Consider the following 18772-nt stretch of genomic DNA (forward strand, 5'->3'; position numbering starts at 1 on the left):
GGTTTTCACAGTCAGAGCGGGGCAGAGGGATAAATCAAAGACGCGCTCGGTGGGGTTTTTTGGGGGGTGGGATGCACGTGTGCATTGGTGAATGTCAATTATTATTAATTTTTTTTTTAAATAATGAATTGGAACCAGCAGAGTCCCGATGATGTTATCATACAAACTACCAGATAAATATTGACGCTTCTTGCTTCCTTTTCCTTGCCCCTTCTCCTCCAAAGTCATCCTCTGTCAAGTGGCGTGGAGATGCGCTGTCTTGGATTTGCTCACCACCTTCTTCTCCTTGACCCTCCGGTTCTGGAACCAGATTGTCACTTGGCGCTCGGACAAGTTGGTGGTGGCCGAAATCCTCCTCCTCTTCTCTTTGGTGATGAATTTGCTGGCCGCGTACTCCTTTTCCAACTCCTTCAGCTGGATTTTGGTGTAGGGGACCCTCTTTTTTCGTCCCCTCCGATAGCTGCTGACTTCGGGTTGTAAGGGGACCACGTCTAGATTAATAATGATAAAAAAATATATATAAGGAAGAGGGGAAGGGGGGGTGTTCCTGCATCCCGGGGCGTGGTGTGGGGATTTCTGCAGGTCGGGGAGAGAAAGAAAAGGGGGAAAAAAGAAGGATAAAGAGTGGAGGAATGCGAGTGAAGAGAAAAAGAGGGGAAAAGAGACAAGACAGGCAGAAAATGCATCCAGCGAGGTTAATAATACTATAATAACAGTAATAATAACATAATATTCATAATTCACTTAGTGAAAGCCTGTTTTTCTTGGCGACACTGTCCACGCTGATAAACAAGGAGCAGCAAGTCAACCCACGGGCTGATGCGTGCGGGTACCCAAAGGGACCTTCCAAACGGGTGGATTTTGGACAATATCTAGAGCTTCTCCCCTATTTCCTTTTTCTCCCTCCTTCCCTCCCCCATCCCCCACGCAGCAGCAAATCTCGGGGACCCCCGCAGATACGCACCCCCGAACACCGAGCCCGGTGCAGAGACAAGTGCATCCCCCGCACCCCAGCCCCTCCCGCTGGGTGCAACCCAGGAAGGCCCTCGGGGAGGGGGAACCCCACAAAAATAACCCCAGCCCCCCCCCCCCCCGGTGACTTTTACGTGGGGTGAGGAGGGGGAGATGCCCTGTGCTTTGCAAAGGGGCGATTGGGAATGGGTTGAGCAGGGATACGGGGAGCATCTTCACCCCTGCTTTGTCGGTACTGGCGGGGGGGGGGGGGGTGTGCGGTTGCAAAGCTCCCCCCAAGCTTTCGGGCAGTCCCAGCCCCCTGCCAGGGCTGGGGAGGGGGGGGGACGGGACCCGAGCGGCGGAGCTGCTCGCCGCAAAGGTGTGACCCAGCTGGCTGGAGCAGGAAGATGGAGGCGAGCTCTCCTCGGCAGGGAGCGCAGCCCCAATTATGGCTGACAGGAGCTAATTGGGGAGCCCCTGGGGGAGCTCTGGGGCGATCGGCTCCTCGTGGGGTGGGGTGGGGGAATTGAGGGTGCTGAGGGCACTGCAAAGGTGTGTGGGGGGGGCAGGAATCTCCTTCGGGGGAGGGGGGGTTCATCAGAGCCGCAGGCGATGGGGAGAGAAAGCGGTGGGGGAGGCAGCTCCCCCAAATACAGCTTGAACAGAAGCCCCCCCTCAAAAAAAAAGGAGAGCCAACCTCACACACCCATCGTGCAGCCAACAATACATCGCCAAATTTCACACACCCACCTCCCCAAAAAGCTCCCTGGAAAGCCCATTCCTCCGTCCCTCTTTGTCGGAAAATACATGAACCGATGCGTGTCCCCCCATTGCCCGCCCCCCCCCCCCCAGGACTAACACGACCCTTCTCTCCATCCAAGATGCTGTGTGTGTGTGGGGTGTGTGTGTGTCCTTTTTACTGTGGTTAAATCCCCCCCCGCCCCGGCTCCTGCATCCTTCCCCACCCAACGCTGGTACTGGGGGGCTGGAAGGAGGCTGGGGAGAGGTACCGGGGGACAGCACCTACCATCACCTTCCTCCCGCCGCTGCCGTCGGGGCACGGAGCCAGCAGGGCCCGGTGGGACCGGGAGGGGAAGGAAGCGAGGGATTTGTTGGGCTAAAAGATGCTCCGAGGAGGGGTTTTGCCTTGGCGGCTGCCTGCGGGCTGTCAGTGGGGCAGGGTGCCTCCCCGACCTGGCCGAGGAGCCCCGCCGGTCCCCGTCCCCCACCCGCCTCCCTCCTTCCCCTCCAAACAGATTCATTTGTCACTTGACACCTATTCCTATAATTGTGTGTAATTGTGATATGATTTACTGTCCCAGCCCCCGACACTTCTCATTCGACTGAACCAACAGAAAAGGGGGTTTTTAAATCTTTCCCCCCCGCTTTTTAAGCTTTCGGGAAGCGGCAAGCGGGGGGGGGAGAAATGAAGAGAAAGGCATTGAGAGACGCTCTTTAGGTGAGGCAACAAGAGGGAGGAGAGAAGAAAGGGAAGAATTAAACGGCAAAGTTACTTTCCAAGCGAGCTCACGGCGTGTATTTTGATTCAGAAACGATTGCTTCACCTTCTTTCCCATACATGTTCATACACATTGCCTTGCACGGGAGGCATTCCAGAGCCATTTCTTTCCCTTTAATTACATATACAGGCACACACGTATCTATCTGTATATGTGGGTATATACATGCACACTCATCCTCACGCACACACACATCCACACCTCCGGCGGGAGCTGGCGGTCGGGAAGCCGGTTCCCGGGGCTGCCTACCTGGGAAAGGTGATTTCCAGAGGTGTGCGGACTGCGATTGCTCTTTGGAGCAGTACACTTGCCCATCCCAGCCATTAGAAAGAGCCCAGTGTTGGTAACCTTCCATGGGAAGCAAAGCGTCGTGTCTCGGTTCCGGGTGACCACCGAGCCCCGGCACCACCGACACGTCCAAATAGCCAGGGACCGCCTGGTAGGAGCTGGGAAAACCGGGATAAAAAGCGAATTCTTTGGCCCTCGACGGCAGCTCCTCGCCGGGCAGGGGTCCGCCGGCCTCGGGGTACTTCTCCCCGGGGTGGTAGGCGCAGGGTTTCTGCTGCAAGTTGACTCCGTGGGAGTGGGACAACCTGCAGCCGTAGTAGCCCCCACCGAAGGGGTAACCGTAGCCCAGCGCCGCGCTGGAAGCCGCCCCCGACGGGCACTGCCGGGGGGGCTCGGCGGCCGCCAGCTCGGCGTAGGCGGCTCCCTGCGGCGGCGGGGGCGGCGGTGGGGCGGTGGGCACGGCGAGTCCCGCGTGGGGCATCATCTCCCGGCAGTGCCCCAAGCCCTCCATGCGGTTTTTCTCCCGCGGGGCGTCCTCGCAGCGGCAGGCGAGGCCGTCGGGCCAGCGCGGGGGGAGGCCGAGCGGTGCCGTCATGTCATGCCGCGCTGCTCCCGCCGCCGCCTCCGCCTCCTCCTCCTCCGCCGCCACCGCCTCCTCCTTCTCCTCCTCCTCCTCCTCCTCCTCCTCCTCCTCCTCCTCGGCCGCCGCCGCCGTCGGGGGAAGCTCCACGCCGCGCCCCGCCGCCCCGCGACCCCCCCAACATATCGGCGCCCCGTGCGCATGCGCCGCCGCGCCGCCGCCGCCGCTCCATTAAGAAATCCCCCGCGGCCACGCCCCCCCGCGCCCCCCCCGCCCCGACGTGTCCCCGCCCACGTCACCCCGCCGCCACGCTCATTGGTTGGGGCTCCCCCCACCCCACCCCCTCCGCGTCCGCCCCCTCGGGGGGGGGCACAAAGAGCCGCGCGGGTTTTTTCGGGGGGGGGGGGGGGGGGAAGGGAAGGACTCCATGCCCACGCGTGTCGGCTGCGGTGGGACGGAGCGCCCGCACCCCCTCCCGTGTCCCCACGCCCACGCGGGGGGGGGGGACACACATACGAGACACATGCTTTCCCTCGAAGGATTCCCCCCTCCTTCATGTTTCGCCGGGGGGGGGTGCGGGATGCTTTAAGCGATATATGGGGGAGGGGGGCATAGGGATAACCACCCACCCGCGATATTTCAAAGGGAAAGGGCCGACGACCACCCCACGATGCTTCGAGGGGGCGGCCAAAAATCCCTCCCCCCTTTATTAAAGGGGGGGTGAAACCCCCTGACTATTTTTTCCTTCACAAAGTGCTCCCCCCGCAAAAAAAAATAAATTAAAAAATGGCAAAAACTCCTCCCAAACGCCCCCCCCCCTCCCCACAATTTTCTTGCCAGACTCCAAAATAATTTGATTTTCGCCCATTTAGCATGCGGGGGGGAGGGAGGGGAAGCGATGTTTAATATTTCCGCGGCGCTGGGGGGTAGGGGTGAAGCGGGGGGGGTGGGGGAGGACACGCCGCGGGGGGGTCAGTTTAGTCCAGGTTGATTTTGTGAGGGTTTGTAAAAACGGGATTTAGTTCCTAAAGCGGGGCCGGGGCCGCCACGGAATTGGGGGGAAAAAACAGAAAAATGGCAGGTTGCTGGCTCGGAAGGATGGGGATGGGGGGATCGGGGGGGGGGCTTGCAGCCCTCGAGGAACCCCCCCGGGGGAGGAGTTATTAAGGGGGGGAGGGGGGAGGAAGGTCAGAGGTCTTCAGCACCCCAAAAACTAGAAATAGAAGGAAAAGTGGGGGGAAAAAATCGATTTTTAAAGGAATTTAGTGCCTCAGCCCATGAGAAGGGAGGTGAGCGCCCGCCTGCGCTCCACCTGCCCCCCCAGGTCTTCCTGGGGGGTGCCGTGGAGTGGGGGGGTCCTTCGAGGGGACCTCCAGGTGGTCCCCGCCTGTCCCTGCGAGCCCCCGTGGGGTGTGAAGCCCCGCAGGACACCCCTCCACGCTGCGTGGGACCCCCTGAATCCTCCCCCACCCCGGTGATGCTGGTTTTGGGGATCACCCCCCCCCGGGAGGCTTCGCCTCCTACCCCATCCTCTTCCAGCTCTTCCCAATAGGGAAAAAAGAGGGGAAAAACGCAAAAATAAACACCAAAGGTGAGGGCGGGGAGCAAAGGGAGCCCCGCGCAGGGCTCCGCACCCTCGGGGCGGATTTTCCGCGCCTGAAGAGCCGCCGAGGTCCAAGTTCAAGGCGAAGGAGCCCAAGCGGGTCCCCCGGGAGGCTCGGGGGTGGCTTTGGGGTGCGGCCGCGGGGGCACCTTCCAGGGGCTGTGAGCTGCGGTTGGAAGGGGAGTGGGGAAAGGCTGCGGCGGGGGGATAACATCGGTAAAATAAAAGAATGACGTAAAATATGAATGAAGAGAAGAGACAGGAAAAAGGGAAAAGGGAAAAGGGAAAAGGAAGGGAAGGGAAGGGAAGGGAAGGGAAGGGAGGGAAGGGAAGGGAAGGGAAGGGAAGGGAAGGGAAGGGACGGGAAGGGAAGGGAAGGGAAGGGAAGGGAAGGGAAGGGAAGGAAAGGAAAGGAAAGGAAAGGAAAGGAAAGGAAAGGAAAGGAAAGGAAAGGAAAGGAAAGGAAAGGAAAGGAAAGGAAAGGAAAGGAAAGGAAAGGAAAGGAAAGGAAAGGAAAGGAAAGGAAAGGAAAGGAAAGGAAAGGAAAGGAAAGGAAAGGAAAGGAAAGGAAAGGAAAGGAAAGGAAAGGAAAGGAAAGGAAAGGAAAGGAAAGGAAAGGAAAGGAAAGGAAAGGATGAAAATAATAAAATATATAAATAAATAAAAATATAAAATATAAAATAAAACTAAAATAAATAAATAAAAAAGCTGTGCTCGCATCTTTAAATTCCACAAAGTGCTGTGAGTCCGTCCAGAAATCACCCAGGAGAACCATCCCTCCCGTCCCCAGAACCTCACGCCCCGGAGGGGTGACGGGAGAAGCCGAGCAAGAAATGATACGTAAATTAAAGCCGGGTGTCCGCCACCGCGGGGGAAGGCCGGGGGGAGCCGACCGAAAACCCCCTTCCCTACCCCGGCAGCCCGCTAGGTTTTTTTTTTCCACACCTTTAATTTTTATGAAGTAGTTAACATTTTGTAGCATATGTCCTATCTGAGCGGCGTGGGGAGGGAACTAAATGTTAAAAATGTAAAGATTTATGGTAAGGGTAAGAGGGGCGGAACGGGGGGTGCGCGAGCGGCGCGGAGCGGGGTTGGGGGTGGGAGCCCTGAGGAAGGCAGGCACCGCGATAAATTAAAAAGAGGAGCAAATTGCGCTGGCAGGTTTGGGGAAGGGCATTTCCGCTTCGGATCCCGGGGAAATATCGGTTTAATGAAACATTGGATTTTGTAATTCGGTGGGTCGGTGCGGGTTGCACGCCGAAAATTAAGGGAGGGGGTGAAAATGAGGGGGAAAGAGAAGAAAACAAGAGAAAAAGGGGAAAGAACAACAGAAAAGAGCAAGAGAAAATAAGGGGGGAACGCCAAAAGAAGAGAAAAAGAAAAAAAACCAAGATGAAAAGGTCTTTTTCTAGAGGTAACGGAGGAGAAAAACCCCATTTAAACCAGTGTTTTCCTGGGGAAGGGTCCGTGGCGGGGAAGGGAGGAGGAGGGTCGATGTGCAAAACAACCCTCAGCTCTGGACTTCAGGATTTCATTTCAAAAATGCTCCTTTTCTTCTTCTTTTTTTTTTTTTCCTTCTCCCCCCCAATTTCTTTTCATTTCCCCGCTTTTGAGGGCGGTTCTACCCGCGATGGCGAGTGGGTTAATGAACCCCCAAAACCCCAACCCAGCTCAGGGATGTTTACATGTGGAACCGCTTAGGAGAGTGGTACCCATAAATAAAAAATAGGAAGAGGGGAAGGAGCAATTAGAAATAAGAGCAGATGTGACACCCGTTCGTTAGGTTGGGGTTGGTTTTTTTATAGCATTTTTTTCTCCCCAAGCTCTTTTTAAGTATAATATTCCTCTGCTTGTGCATTTATAGCAAGAGGCTGGAAGAGCCCGCGTCGCTCACACGCCACCTCCGCAGCATCGCATTTGCAGGATTATTTTTTTTTTTAATTAGGGGAAAATTGACCAATATCAAATAATACGACTTATAAATTCCTCCTTCTCCCCCTCCTGCCGGCTCTAGGCTTGCAGATTGCACGGGAAAAGGTTTTCTATGGCTATTTCTGCAGGGGAGCGGTTCCGTCTCCGTCTACCAGCGAGTTCCGAGAAGAAAGAAGGTGAATTTTCTTCTTCTGAAGACAAGCATGGGTTTGCCTGGTTCCCTTTCCTCTTTGCCGTCTTGAAAACAGACCTCGGGAGAAATTAAGTGTATTTATGTCTTTATTTTTATTCCTGCTGGAAAGGAAGAAAGGAACAGATTCATCTCCGAGTACACGGGGGGAAAAATGAAATATATAAAAAAATATATATATGTGTCTCTGCAGTGTCCAGCTCTGTTCTGCTTTGCGAAATTGCAAGTTGTTTCTTACTGCCTTCTCTCCACCACTTTAGCTGCTGTTTTTAAAGGCAGATTTCTACCCTTTCTCCTTTAAATTAGCCATTTTCTTTACTGCCACTCTCCCCTTTAAAAAAAAGAAATAACACGGAATTTTAGGGCTGAGCACAGTTTGCAGGTGAACGCGTGTTTGCAGCCGGGGATAGGGAGGTTGCCAATATAGTGCGTTTGTTGAAAAGCTAATTGGAGTTGTAGATATTCAAGGCAAACTCTCCAAAAGAGGGATTTCTGCCCCAAAACGTGTGAGGGTAATTGTTGCCCTGAAAATACTGACGTGCCTGGGGTCGAACACCTAGAGAGCACAGCCGTGCACATCTAACGTGGCTCAGAGTCCAGCGCCGCTTCTCCAGGCCAGGGAAATCTCACCCAAATTAAAATTCATCAGCTGCGGAATTTTATGATAAAATCCTTTTTTATTATCCACATATCCTGGAGGAAAAGAAAAAATATGGGCTGGGTGAGAATAAAGGAAAAAAGGCAAATCCTTTCTCTCAAATGAGGGATGGATGAAAATAATTCCCTGCAAATCTGTGGCACGGCGGTATTTTTCTTGTCATTTTAACATTGTCCTTTCTTTAACCTTATTTTCCCCCTTTCCCCCCTCATTGTTATCTGAAAGATTTAGAAATCCTCCCCTCGACACACCATTTTCTGGAGGAAAAACCGCATTTCTATTTCTTCCCACCTCCAGGCGCCTTGCCTGCGAAGGGAAATGGCCAAGGTATGAGTTTTATTGAAGGAAAATCGGCTCCAGCCGCTGTCAGTGCCTCTAACCCCGATGCAACCGCACAGAAAAATCCCTACCTAGATTTTGAATGAAAAGCCCAAAATAGAGTAATGCTTTTCCATTATGTTTTCTATATGCCAATAGAAAAATGCTTTTCCATTATATTTGTCTTTTTTTTGGAGGGGGGGTGTGTTGGGCATTTTAGCTTTCGAGCCCTCAGGGAAATTAGAGCCCGCGGTATGAGAAAATCTGAGATCAACACACAATTTTCCCACCGGAGTACCAATTTAGTGAATTTTGTTCCACTCAATCTCATATTCTTGCAGAGGAATCCAAGGAAAGCTTTCCCAGGCTTTGTTCAAAATGTGCTTTGGATAAATAAAAGCCAAAGCTGACTTTTTTTTCCCCGAACTTTGCGTGCCGGGTTTGGGTGGTTTTTTTTTTTAGAGAGAGAAAAATAAATCCCGACATCCCTGGTTCAGATCATTGCTGAATTAATACAACCAGGGAGGCTGGAGGCTGCGGCCAAGCCTTAGCAGCATTCTTGCAAAAGCAATGCCCGAAATAGAGCAGGAAAAGAAGATTAAATACAGTCTTCTCTGCCTTGCGCCCAAAAAGGGACAAAAAACCCACTCCAAAAATAAGGGAAAAAGAATAAAAAAGTGAGTTTTACATCGGACTTACATTTGTCCCAGCCCTTGGGATTATGAGCAGCTCCTCACCCCCTCCCTTGCACGGGAGAGGTTTGTCCAGGGAATTAAAAAAAAAAAATCAAAGGCACCCCCTCGCACCCCCCCTAATCTTTAATTTAAGTGCTTTTAAAGAGCGAGGGAGGAGGAGGAAAGATGCATCGAGGACGGAAACACAAGATCGGGTTACTCTCCCCCCCTCGCCCCCCTCCCCGGGCTGGATCAAGCCGTCTCGGGTGGTGTCAGGCGGGGAACTGAGCCTGACCCGCCGCGGTCCGGCTCTTCTCCTTCCTAACCTGTCAGATTCCTGCAACCTGTTTGGAGCGGGTCCACCCTGGGGCTGTTTTTCAGCCTATTTCTTGGGGGAGTTTGGAGTGTTTTTTTCCTTTTTTCTTAGCTGCCATCGACAAGCCCAGCCTGCTCCCAGCACCCCCCCCCGGCACCCCCCCGGCTTGGGGCAGGGGGCTGCTAAACCCTGAGGGTGTCCTTTGTGTGTTTTGCTTGGGCTTCCTTGCATTTTGCTGTCCAGAAGGGGGAAAAATTTAAATATATATTAAAAATATATAAATAAAATATATAAGTATATAAAACACATACAAATATGTAATATATATACATATATAAAATATATCAATAAATATAACTAACTATATATATAAAAATCCCTCCCCCTCGCCCCAAGGCAGGGCCAGAGGTGGATTTGCAAAGCCAAACCTTGCCTCGTCTCCAACCCCGTGGCTTTATTACCGTGTTTTATTCCCTTTCCCCCCCTCCCGCCCTGCCACCCCCAAAAAAATAACCAAACCCCTCAAAAAAATACGTGCTAAAGTTGAGAAGGCGAAAAGGGAAGGGATAAATACCTCCTGGTCCCGCTCATCTCACCCATCACCCCAGGGGCGACAACGTGGGGACGTGGCAGTTTGTCGGGGGGCTCCAAAATCCCCGAATCCCCCAAAGACACCTCCTTTTCTCCCCCCCATCCCTCCTCCCTATCCCGCCGCCTCTTCGCACGACGACACCACATTTTGAGGCAAATAAAGGCTTTTTCTCCCCCCCCCCCTTTTTACAGCCCCTGCGGAATGTCCCAGCTCTTGGCAATTCCCCCCCCCCACCCCGTTAATTATTGTTATTATTTCCACGCCAGCCCGGTGCAATAGGTACTTCTTGACTCAGCGATTCAGAGACAGACAAATAAAATATCTGCCTCAATTTAGGGCCCCTGTCTGGTCGGAAGTCCAAGTTCAATTCCAAGTTAAAACAGGAGGTCGCCTGAAGCACTGACAAAAGAAAAGGGGGCCATTTGGTCTGGCTGGTGTCAACAAAGTGGTATCTGGAGAGAGTAATTATCGCTTCTCATCATTTTTGCCTTCATATTCTCGGGGAGAGAAAGAGGGAGAGGAGCCGGGGACGCTCAGGTGCTTGGTGGCCCTTTGTGCTTGCATGAGGCTTTATTTTATTCCCCCTAAATGTCATTTTATTTCTTTATTCGGAAGTGCTCTAAAATACAGAGGCTTCTTTCAATTGGGATTGCACCGATCCGGGGTTATTTTCTCCCCCATCTCCTGGTATCGAATTAACTCAAGATGCGTTTGGAAGGACGGAGACTGACACCAGGCCAATGTAAGAAACCCTCTTTCTTTTGCCAAATATTATTCAGAACCGGTTATATGAGAGCTGTGTGTTCAAGGCTGTTTCTCCCCTTCTCCCACCCAAACTATTTACTTCTCGGTCCACTTGATGTCCAAACACTTCATTCCTCGGAGCTGCTGGAAGGGATTGAGAGGGAAGAGTGGGAGCTCTTTGCCAAGTTTATTCACATTTTCAAAAGCAAAACACTGAAGAGTTTCATTTCCAGAGGTAGAAGCTGAACTTCAGTGAACCGTGTCTGCCAAAACTGGGGTTTAGAGTATATTAAATAATGGACGGGCACAACCGATGCCCGCATGTTCGCACTGAGCGATGCAAACTCCAGTGCCAAGCAACATCGTGACGGGAGAAGTGTACCTCTCTCTGGAAAACCTGGGATTTATTAGGCGTTAGCTAGGGAAAATATGTATGCAATAAGCAAAGAAGCAAGGAAATGGAAAAAAAAACCAGCCCAAAACAAACCAGCCCGATGTTTCTCCTCAAAAAAACCCCATTTTGGATAAATGGAGAGATCCCAGCCTGGTCCAAAAATTATTTGCTGGGCTGAATTTTAAAGAAGAAATGCTTAGGGAAATAAAAGCGGCTCCACCTTGGCAGAGAGAGGCTGAAATCGCTGTGTTTTCCCCCCAAAACGTGTGCGGGTTGGGCGTGGGATGGGCCGTTTTGCTCTTTTTACAGGATCTTTATCCGCCGGGATGGGAATAACCTGGATTTTCACCCAGGAGCGGGACTCTGCCTCCTCTCAGGTACTCCTCTATTTATCCTCCACGGCAACTAATAACGCCGATTTCATTTTAATACTCAGAGTCTTTCCTAAATGCCAAGAACCTGATGAAATTCTTCTTTCACGAGGTTAAACCCCAAATATGGATTCTGGGGTTAAAGACGGGCTTAAAAAGCCCTGGCAGGACGCGGGCAGGGCTGTTGCTTTTCCACCCCTCTCCCGAAGCTGCTCCCAGCGCACCCAAAGCACCAGCAAAACTTGGGCACCAGCAAGATTAAATTTTCATTCTGCACTCGGTTAAAAAGGGGTGAAAAAAGGATTTTGCTCCATTATTTAAAAAAAAAGATGATTTTCCTCCAAGGCTTTCTCAGGCTCCGGCACCCACGAGTGACTCTCACAGCTCAGATGTGCTTTTCTTCTCCTCAAACACGTGGGGAAAAAAGGTCTCCTCGTGGTTTTTTGTCCTCCCTGAAGATGTGCCTTTGCAAACCTTTAAAAAAAAAACCACAAACCACCCCAAAACCCGGCTTTTGAATTGTCACGCAGGGGCTTTTCGGCATTAAACGGCAAGTGCGTAAAGCGGAGTCTTCCTCGGGGACAGCAGGGAAGGCAGGAGCTGGTTGGGGGGGGCTGGGGCTGGGTTTGTGCCTGCTGAGCTGGAGGGAAAAAGTTCAATAGGGTTCAAAATTTTGCTCCTGGGGACCTCTGGGTGCTGCAGAATACGGAGGTTTTGCTCAAAAAAGGGAATTCTATAGAAATTGTGTCTGGTTTTTTTCCTGTGTAGTGTGTGCTGGGGTGAGGATTCATCCTGCTCGGCGGGATGGGGGGGTGGGTCTGGAAGGGTAAACGGAGTGAAAATGTGTTTGTTTTGTTCTCTTTTATATTAATTTGTGGGGTTGTGAGAGGTTTGGCGTTCAGGTGTAAGCCTTGATCCAGTCAAATTTCGGCAGGGGCAGGGATGGTGTTGGGGTGATGCTGCCCGGAGCCGCCAGCCCCCATGGGGTCCCCTCCACCCCCCCACAGGCCCCCCTGCCTTGGGGCTGCCAGACCCGAGTGGGGCCGCGGTGACACACGCAGGGACAGGGACCCACGCAGGGACTGGCTCAGGTGAGGGTCTCCCCTCCCTCCGGGGATGTGGGGATGCTGCCCCCCACCCCCTGAGGACAGAGGGGTCCTGGGGGGGCCTTTCCCCGCACCCCCCTTTCCCCACTCCACAAAGCTGCAGCCCACTTTGGAGGCAGGGAGGAGGAGAGGAGAACCCCAGCCACGCGTGGGGTTTGTTGCTGGCCAAATTAGCTGAAAGATCGTATAAAAATCAAAACTGATTTATTTAGAGCGCTTGGCTGCTGTGTGTGGTGAAACTGGGGGCCACGCAGAATGGGAGCGACACATCCCTCCCTCCTTCCATCCCTCTCCTTCCTTCAATCCCTCCCGCCCTCCATCCCACCCTCCATCCCCCCACCCCCCCGTATCTCTATCCATGCGCCCACCTATCTAAGCAATTCTATACCGTATATATACATCCAAGGCACCCCCTTACAGTCCTTTCTCCAGCACACCTTCCCCACTACGTCTGTTCTTACGTGTCCACCCCCGAAATAAAATAAACCCGACCAAATTTCCATCCTTCCTGGGAGGGATGCTGAAGCCCCTGGAGATACCTCCCGTTTTATTTCCTTTCCGATGAATTCAACGTCACTCCTTGGGCTAAAAACAAAAGCCAAAACAAAACAACCCCTTCCCCCCTCAAGTGACACTTATCAAATCTCTTTACAAAATAACTGCAGATAATTTACAAATTAATTTACAAAATGATTGCAGATAATCCCGGGTCCTGCTTTGGTTTTCGTCTCTCCCCACATCTCGCTTTGAAAGTCCGACGGCAGGTTGTATCTTCCCAGTCGTGACTATATAATTATGTCCCTTAAATAACGCCTGGTGACTCGCAAGGCGACGTTTGGGCTCCTCAACCCTTTAGGACGGAGTTTACCCCTCGTTCATCCCTGCAGATCAAGTGGAGAGCCAAAGCTTTCACAACCCGCTACCAAAGCTTTAATTCGGGAGGGAAATCGCTTCCAAAATAATCGCCAGGTGAGAAATTAGGGGAAGAAAAAAAAAAGGGGGGGGGAAGTTTAATGGCTATTTCAGCACGACTCCAGGGAACGGGGGGGTTCAGGCGGCTCTTGGGACGTGTTGGCGATGGGAAAGTGGTTTGGCGGCTTCTGCAGCGACGGCCCCGTGTTATATTAACCTTAAGTAATACCGGATTATTATATGTAAATGCGCCTTGTGAGTTGGAGACCTCCTAGAGCGATTTACGGCAAAAAAAAAAAAAACCCAACCCACCCCAAACCCCCAAGCCATAAAATTTCTGTATTCGACTGGTCTCCTCCGATTTCTTCCCTCCATTCACCACTTCTGGTAACAGCGGCTGAAGAGCTGAGGGTAAAATGATCGACCTTTGGAAAAATCCTGCTTATAACCCGCTTTTTATCTACGCAGATCAATAGATTCGCTATTAAAAAATAAGTAACCTGCTCTTGAGTGTTCAAATTAAAAATGCGTAAAAGGGATTTTCCCCGGGTGTCATCCCCACTATTGCTTTGGTGTCTTCGTTAAATTAATTCCTCCCTCTCTTCCCTTTCAACCCTTGAGAAGAAGAGAAAAATAATGGGCAAAAAGATATGTTTCCTTTTATTTTTTTTTAATAAAGGGCAAGAAACATTTCCCTTGGTAGTTTGCGAAGCCCTTTCAAAGCCAACTCCTTCCCGCCCTTCAGGCAAAGCCGGGGTGTGGAGGGCAAAGTCCCAGCCGGGTCCCTTCTGCATATCGTTTGTTTATTTTTTCTTTTCCTTCTTCCACGAAATTGAACGTTTTTCGAGCTGCTCGTGGGATTTATTCCCCACCGAGCTGCTCTTGCAGCAGCTCTGGGCGCGTTGCTGGCTGCCAAATACCTAAATACCAGTTACCGGCCTGTATCAGTCTTCTCACCTCCAAATATTTACCGGTAAAATCACTTTTCTTTCTCTCCAAATCCCACCTAAATATTTCTGCGTTATTTTCCCCAGCCGTGTTATGAGGTTTTTGCAAACTCCTGGGTTTGCTCCTTCTTGCAAAGAGGGGTTTTTTTGGTTTTGCTCATGCAACGCTGCAAAGGCTCCAGGGATGTGCCAAGCACCTGAGAAAAGCATCGGGATTTGGGGAGGATTTGAGGTTTTCGAGGAAAAATATCGGAGTTTTTGAGAGCTGGGGGATTTGAATAAGAACTTGATCGCTAATAATGATAACAAAAATATAAAAATCAGATGAAAGCCCCCGGTTTATGCCGTGAGTGCAGATTTAGGAGGCTAAATACGCGAATTATCTTTTCCCCCGAATTAATTTTTTTACAGCCGTATTAAGGTAAGAAAACTGCGGGGTAAAAGTGTTTTATTTCTCCAGACCCGCATTTCGCGCTGGCAGGAGCTTCTCCACGGGCTGGAGCAGCCCCAGATCAAACAGTGATATAAAAAGGTGCTTTTTTTTCCCTCACCCCGCCTTGCCTTTGCTGGCCCACGGCCACTCCACGGAGGCCACCAGCCCTGGCAAAACCCGTAGGGGAGAGGAGGGGGATTACTGGCACTAAGGAGTTAAAATCTGCAAATCTGCTTTCCTTCCCCGGCAAAATAACCTGAAAATAAAGAGTATGGACAGAGCCCGGGGCTGCTTTCTCAGGTTTTACCCCCCCAAGCCCCGGGGAGGGGTGGAGGATGCTCTTAGCCCAAGCCCAGGACGCTTCTGCTTCCTCGACCCCTGAGATGGGCAGAGATCCCAGGCACTGGCTCAGAAGAGGCTCTTTGCTCCACCAAATACCCAATAACCTACAAACACCCCCCAAAAAAAGCCCCCAACCCTGCATCTCCCGCGCATTTAATGGTGAACAACCCACCGAGTCACCCTGATCGCTCTTCATTCCGTGGCAGGAATAATTTTCCTGAAGGGGAAGTTAAGCAATTTAAAGACGATTTGTTCCATTTTCCCTGCTCCGATACATACAGCCAGAGATTTAAGGATAAAAGGAACTGTGCCTACACAGATGCACATACATATATTTACGGCTATGCCTGTGGTTATGTATATATACATGCATATTTGCATGCAGATACGGATTAATGGTTGGGGGAATTTAATTAAGAGTTATCAAGCTCGTTTGATTGGGTGCCCTGCATTAGTCGGAGCAGTGCTGTGACTTTGGCGGGTGCTTGTTTTGGGTTTTTAGGTGAATTTGGGAATTCTGAGGCAGCTTTTGGGGCAGGCAGAGGCTGCTGGAGGTGAAAAACGCGATTATCTCCTTGCAAATTCTGCGGTGCGTTGCGGCCTCTTTGGAGAAAAAAAAGGAAGAAGGGAGAGAGGGGAGAAATGGGAGAAAGGGAGGGAAAGAGTGTGGGAGAAGAGAGAAGAGAGAAGGGAAGGGAAGGGAAGGGAAGGGAAGGGAAGGGAAGGGAAGGGAAGGGAAGGGAAGGGAAGGGAAGGGAAGGGAAGGGAAGGGAAGGGAAGGGAAGGGAAGGGAAGGGAAGGGAAGGGAAGAGAAGAGAAGAGAAGAGAAGAGAAGAGAAGAGAAGAGAAGAGAAGAGAAGAGAAGAGAAGAGAAGAGAAGAGAAGAGAAGAGAAGAGAAGAGAAGAGAAGAGAAGAGAAGAGAAGAGAAGAGAGGAAGAGAAGAGAAGAGAGGAAGAGAAAAGAAAAGAAAAGAAAAGAAAAGAAAAGAAAAGAAAAGAAAAGAAAAGAAAAGAAAAGAAAAGAAAAGAAAAGAAAAGAAAAGAAAAGAAAAGAAAAGAAAAGAAAAGAAAAGAAAAGAAAAGAAAAGAAAAGAAAAGAAAAGAAAAGAAAAGAAAAGAAAAGAAAAGAAAAGAAAAGAAAAGAAAAGAAAAGAAAAGAAAAGAACCCTGCAATTTCAAACTCTTTTTTTTATTTTTAAAGGCAATTGAGATCAAGCGAAGCCAAGAGAAACAAGAGGAAAAATTTTACTGGCAAAACTCCAACTTCAGGTAATTACAACTGTTCTTCTTTTCCCAACAGCGGCTGCTTCTGGTGTTCCTTGTCCTCTGCTTCCTAGTGACATTCTACCAGTTGCCCATATTGAGCCAAATTTAGCCCAGGGATCTGCAGAGCGAACCAGCAAGTCCCGGGGCCATGGAGGGGTCGTTATGAAGCTGAGGGGAAGGTTTCACCCCAGGGTGCCAGTGGGGTGCTTGGTGCATCCCACATGTCCACCCCCAGAGCCGCCAACCCGAGCTCCCACCATGGGCACTTTGTGCCTCCATGAAATGTGTCCCACTCCTGGAAAACTCTCCCAGCTCCCACATTTTTTGTCTTCTCTGCCTGGATGGGGATGAGCATGAACTGCAGCTCCAAGGTCTTTGTTGCTGCAGCCCCCACCCCTGCCCTGTCCCCTCCATCTGGGTTTCTCCCACTCTCAAGGGTGGGCTGTAGGCTTCAGAGTTAACAGTCCCCAGAGAGAGCTCTTCTCTCTCTTTTCCCTTCCTGCCCCAACCCCAAATCTGGGACAAATGGCCCTCTTTGTCCATTTTAGGCCCAAATTTGCTCAAGTCTCAGTACCCCGCCCACTCCCCCACCATAAGGGAGTTGCTTATGGTCCCAAGACAATGAAGAAGCGCCAGCAGCCACCACCGGGCAGAGCAAGCGAGGTTCCTTCCTGTCCCCCAGGAGAACAATGGGGACATCCCCACCCTCCCAAAAACAATAGGAGCAGCCGGTAGCCAGGGCCTGGCCACATCTGGAATCTTCCATGCCCGGGGGGGGGGATGAATCCTCTGTTCTCCCCTCAGCATTGCGGTATTTGGGGTATGGGTCCATCATGGCTGACCCAGGGCTGTTGGGATGCATGGACTTTCCCCAAACCCCCTTTTTGTCATCCCCTTGGCCACCTCCTTGTGTCATCCCTGTGTGGCATCTTCTGCCTGTGTCATCTTGGGTGGTCCACTTTTCTCTGGGACACCAGAAAGGAGAGATTGCCCCCCCCACCCAAAAGCTGCTCCAGCCCCTCCAGCTGCACCTACCTGTGCATTTCCCATGAAAAATGCATTTCCCCTCTCCCTCCCTTTCCGCCCTTGTCCTGGATGAAATCTCAGCTGACACCAGGAGAGGAAAGGTGTCACCTCGAGGGATGGCAGACCTTTGTCTCTGTCCAAGGGGGTGGTCTGGGATGGAGAAATGACCAAGGCACAGAGCTCCACGGTGGCAGCCTCCACTCCCAGCCTGAACCCAAATCTTCATATTTTTTTTAGCAATCACACCATAGGAACATGTATCTCTGTGTCCATCCCCCATCCATCTGCATATCCATCCATCCATCCATCCATCCATCCATCCATCCATCCATCCATCCATCCATCCACCCACCTATCCAAAGCCCTTCACCTGCACGGACGCCTCTGCAGCACATCCACATGCCCATAAGCCCACAGATACGCAATGCGTGTACATTTGCACATGCAAACACACGTGTGCATGAACACCCGTGGGACATATAGGTGCATGATGGGATAATCCCGATCCCCCAGATGTGGCTGCAATGGGATAATCCCCCAGATGTGGCTGCGATGGGATGGGGCAGACTGGGGCAATAAGAAACAGCATTTCTTCCAGGAGGTGGGTTTTTTTGGGGGGCATCTCTGGGCCAGATCCTGCCCTTACTGGGACTCAGCACCACCCAGCCCGTTTCTCCATGGTGGGGGGGCCTCTCCTTGCCTTGGGGTTTGAGGGGAGCCACAAGCTGTGAGGTGTCATGGGGGAACCCCAGGATTTGGGAGAGTCAGCTGGGGAGGCAAAGCGGATCCTCTCGGCCCTAATTAAGTGCCATGAACATGTTAATGGAGCATTATGGTGTGCTTATGGACTTGGGGTACGGGGAGGGGGGAGTGGGGGAGCCGTGCTGTTGGATGTCTGGCGTAGATTTTGCACTTTAATTAACGGAAAAGATGCTCTGGGCGATGCTTTTAAACCGACGCTGAAACCCAGACACTCGGAAATGCCCAAAGAAATAAAAACAACGACTGTCAGAGAATAATTACACTGGGCCGGGCATTCCCGGATGACTTGAGCAACAATTCTCACTATTCCCCACTCCCGGCTCTCCTCACCAAAAATAAAAAAAAATAATAATAAAAATTAAAATAATTATGTGTCTGGGCTTAAACCCGGCAAAACCCGCCTCCCACCCGACCAGAGGTGGTGAGTTACGGGGAGGCACCGCGATGCACCTTCCCCACTTCAATTTATCCCAGTTTTCTCTGCTTTGGTGGTTTTTTTTTTTTGGCCATTTTTTTCCTCAGCAAAGGCCTATTTTTTTTCCGTGGTTCCTGCGCTTTTGGGCTCCCTCAAATCACCCCCCGCCACCCCATTTCTCTGCATCTTCGCTCACAGCATCTCCCAAAGCCCGGGAGCCCGGTGGGACCGCTCTGGTCACCTCCCCTCACCTCAACGCCCTCCCAAGGCTTTTCCTTCCAATTTTTAAACTGAATTGTTCATTTACCAGGTTTTCTTCTTCTTTTCTTTAATTTTTTCTTCTAGCTCTTTTTTTAAAAATAAAATCCAAATCGGTTGTTTTCTGAGCTGCAGGACAAAATGCGGAATATCGCGGGGAACTGATGCTCC

General features: G+C 51.4%; 1 protein-coding gene across 1 annotated transcript; it reads right to left on the minus strand.

Moving 5' to 3' along the window:
• Positions 1-234: 234 nt before the first annotated feature.
• Positions 235-3357, minus strand: HOXC13 (homeobox C13). Its single transcript, XM_064474466.1, has 2 exons — positions 2724-3357; positions 235-491 (listed from the first exon to the last, which is right to left on the minus strand). The coding sequence occupies exons 1-2, from the start codon at positions 3355-3357 to the stop codon at positions 235-237; spliced, it is 891 nt and encodes a 296-aa protein (XP_064330536.1).
• Between the last annotated feature and the right edge of the window lie 15415 nt (positions 3358-18772).

This window comes from Phalacrocorax carbo, chromosome 27 (assembly GCF_963921805.1).
Source record: "Phalacrocorax carbo chromosome 27, bPhaCar2.1, whole genome shotgun sequence".
In the NCBI taxonomy this organism is placed as follows: domain Eukaryota; kingdom Metazoa; phylum Chordata; class Aves; order Suliformes; family Phalacrocoracidae; genus Phalacrocorax; species Phalacrocorax carbo.

Excerpts from the sequence above, each read along its gene's own strand:
- HOXC13 (XM_064474466.1), bottom strand. The coding sequence starts at position 3,357 with ATGACGGCACCGCTCGGCCTCCCCCCGCGCTGGCCCGACGGCCTCGCC. Across the intron at positions 492-2,723 it reads CTGGAAATCACCTTTCCCAG|ACGTGGTCCCCTTACAACCC; the intron begins GTAGGCAGCCCC and ends TTATTAATCTAG.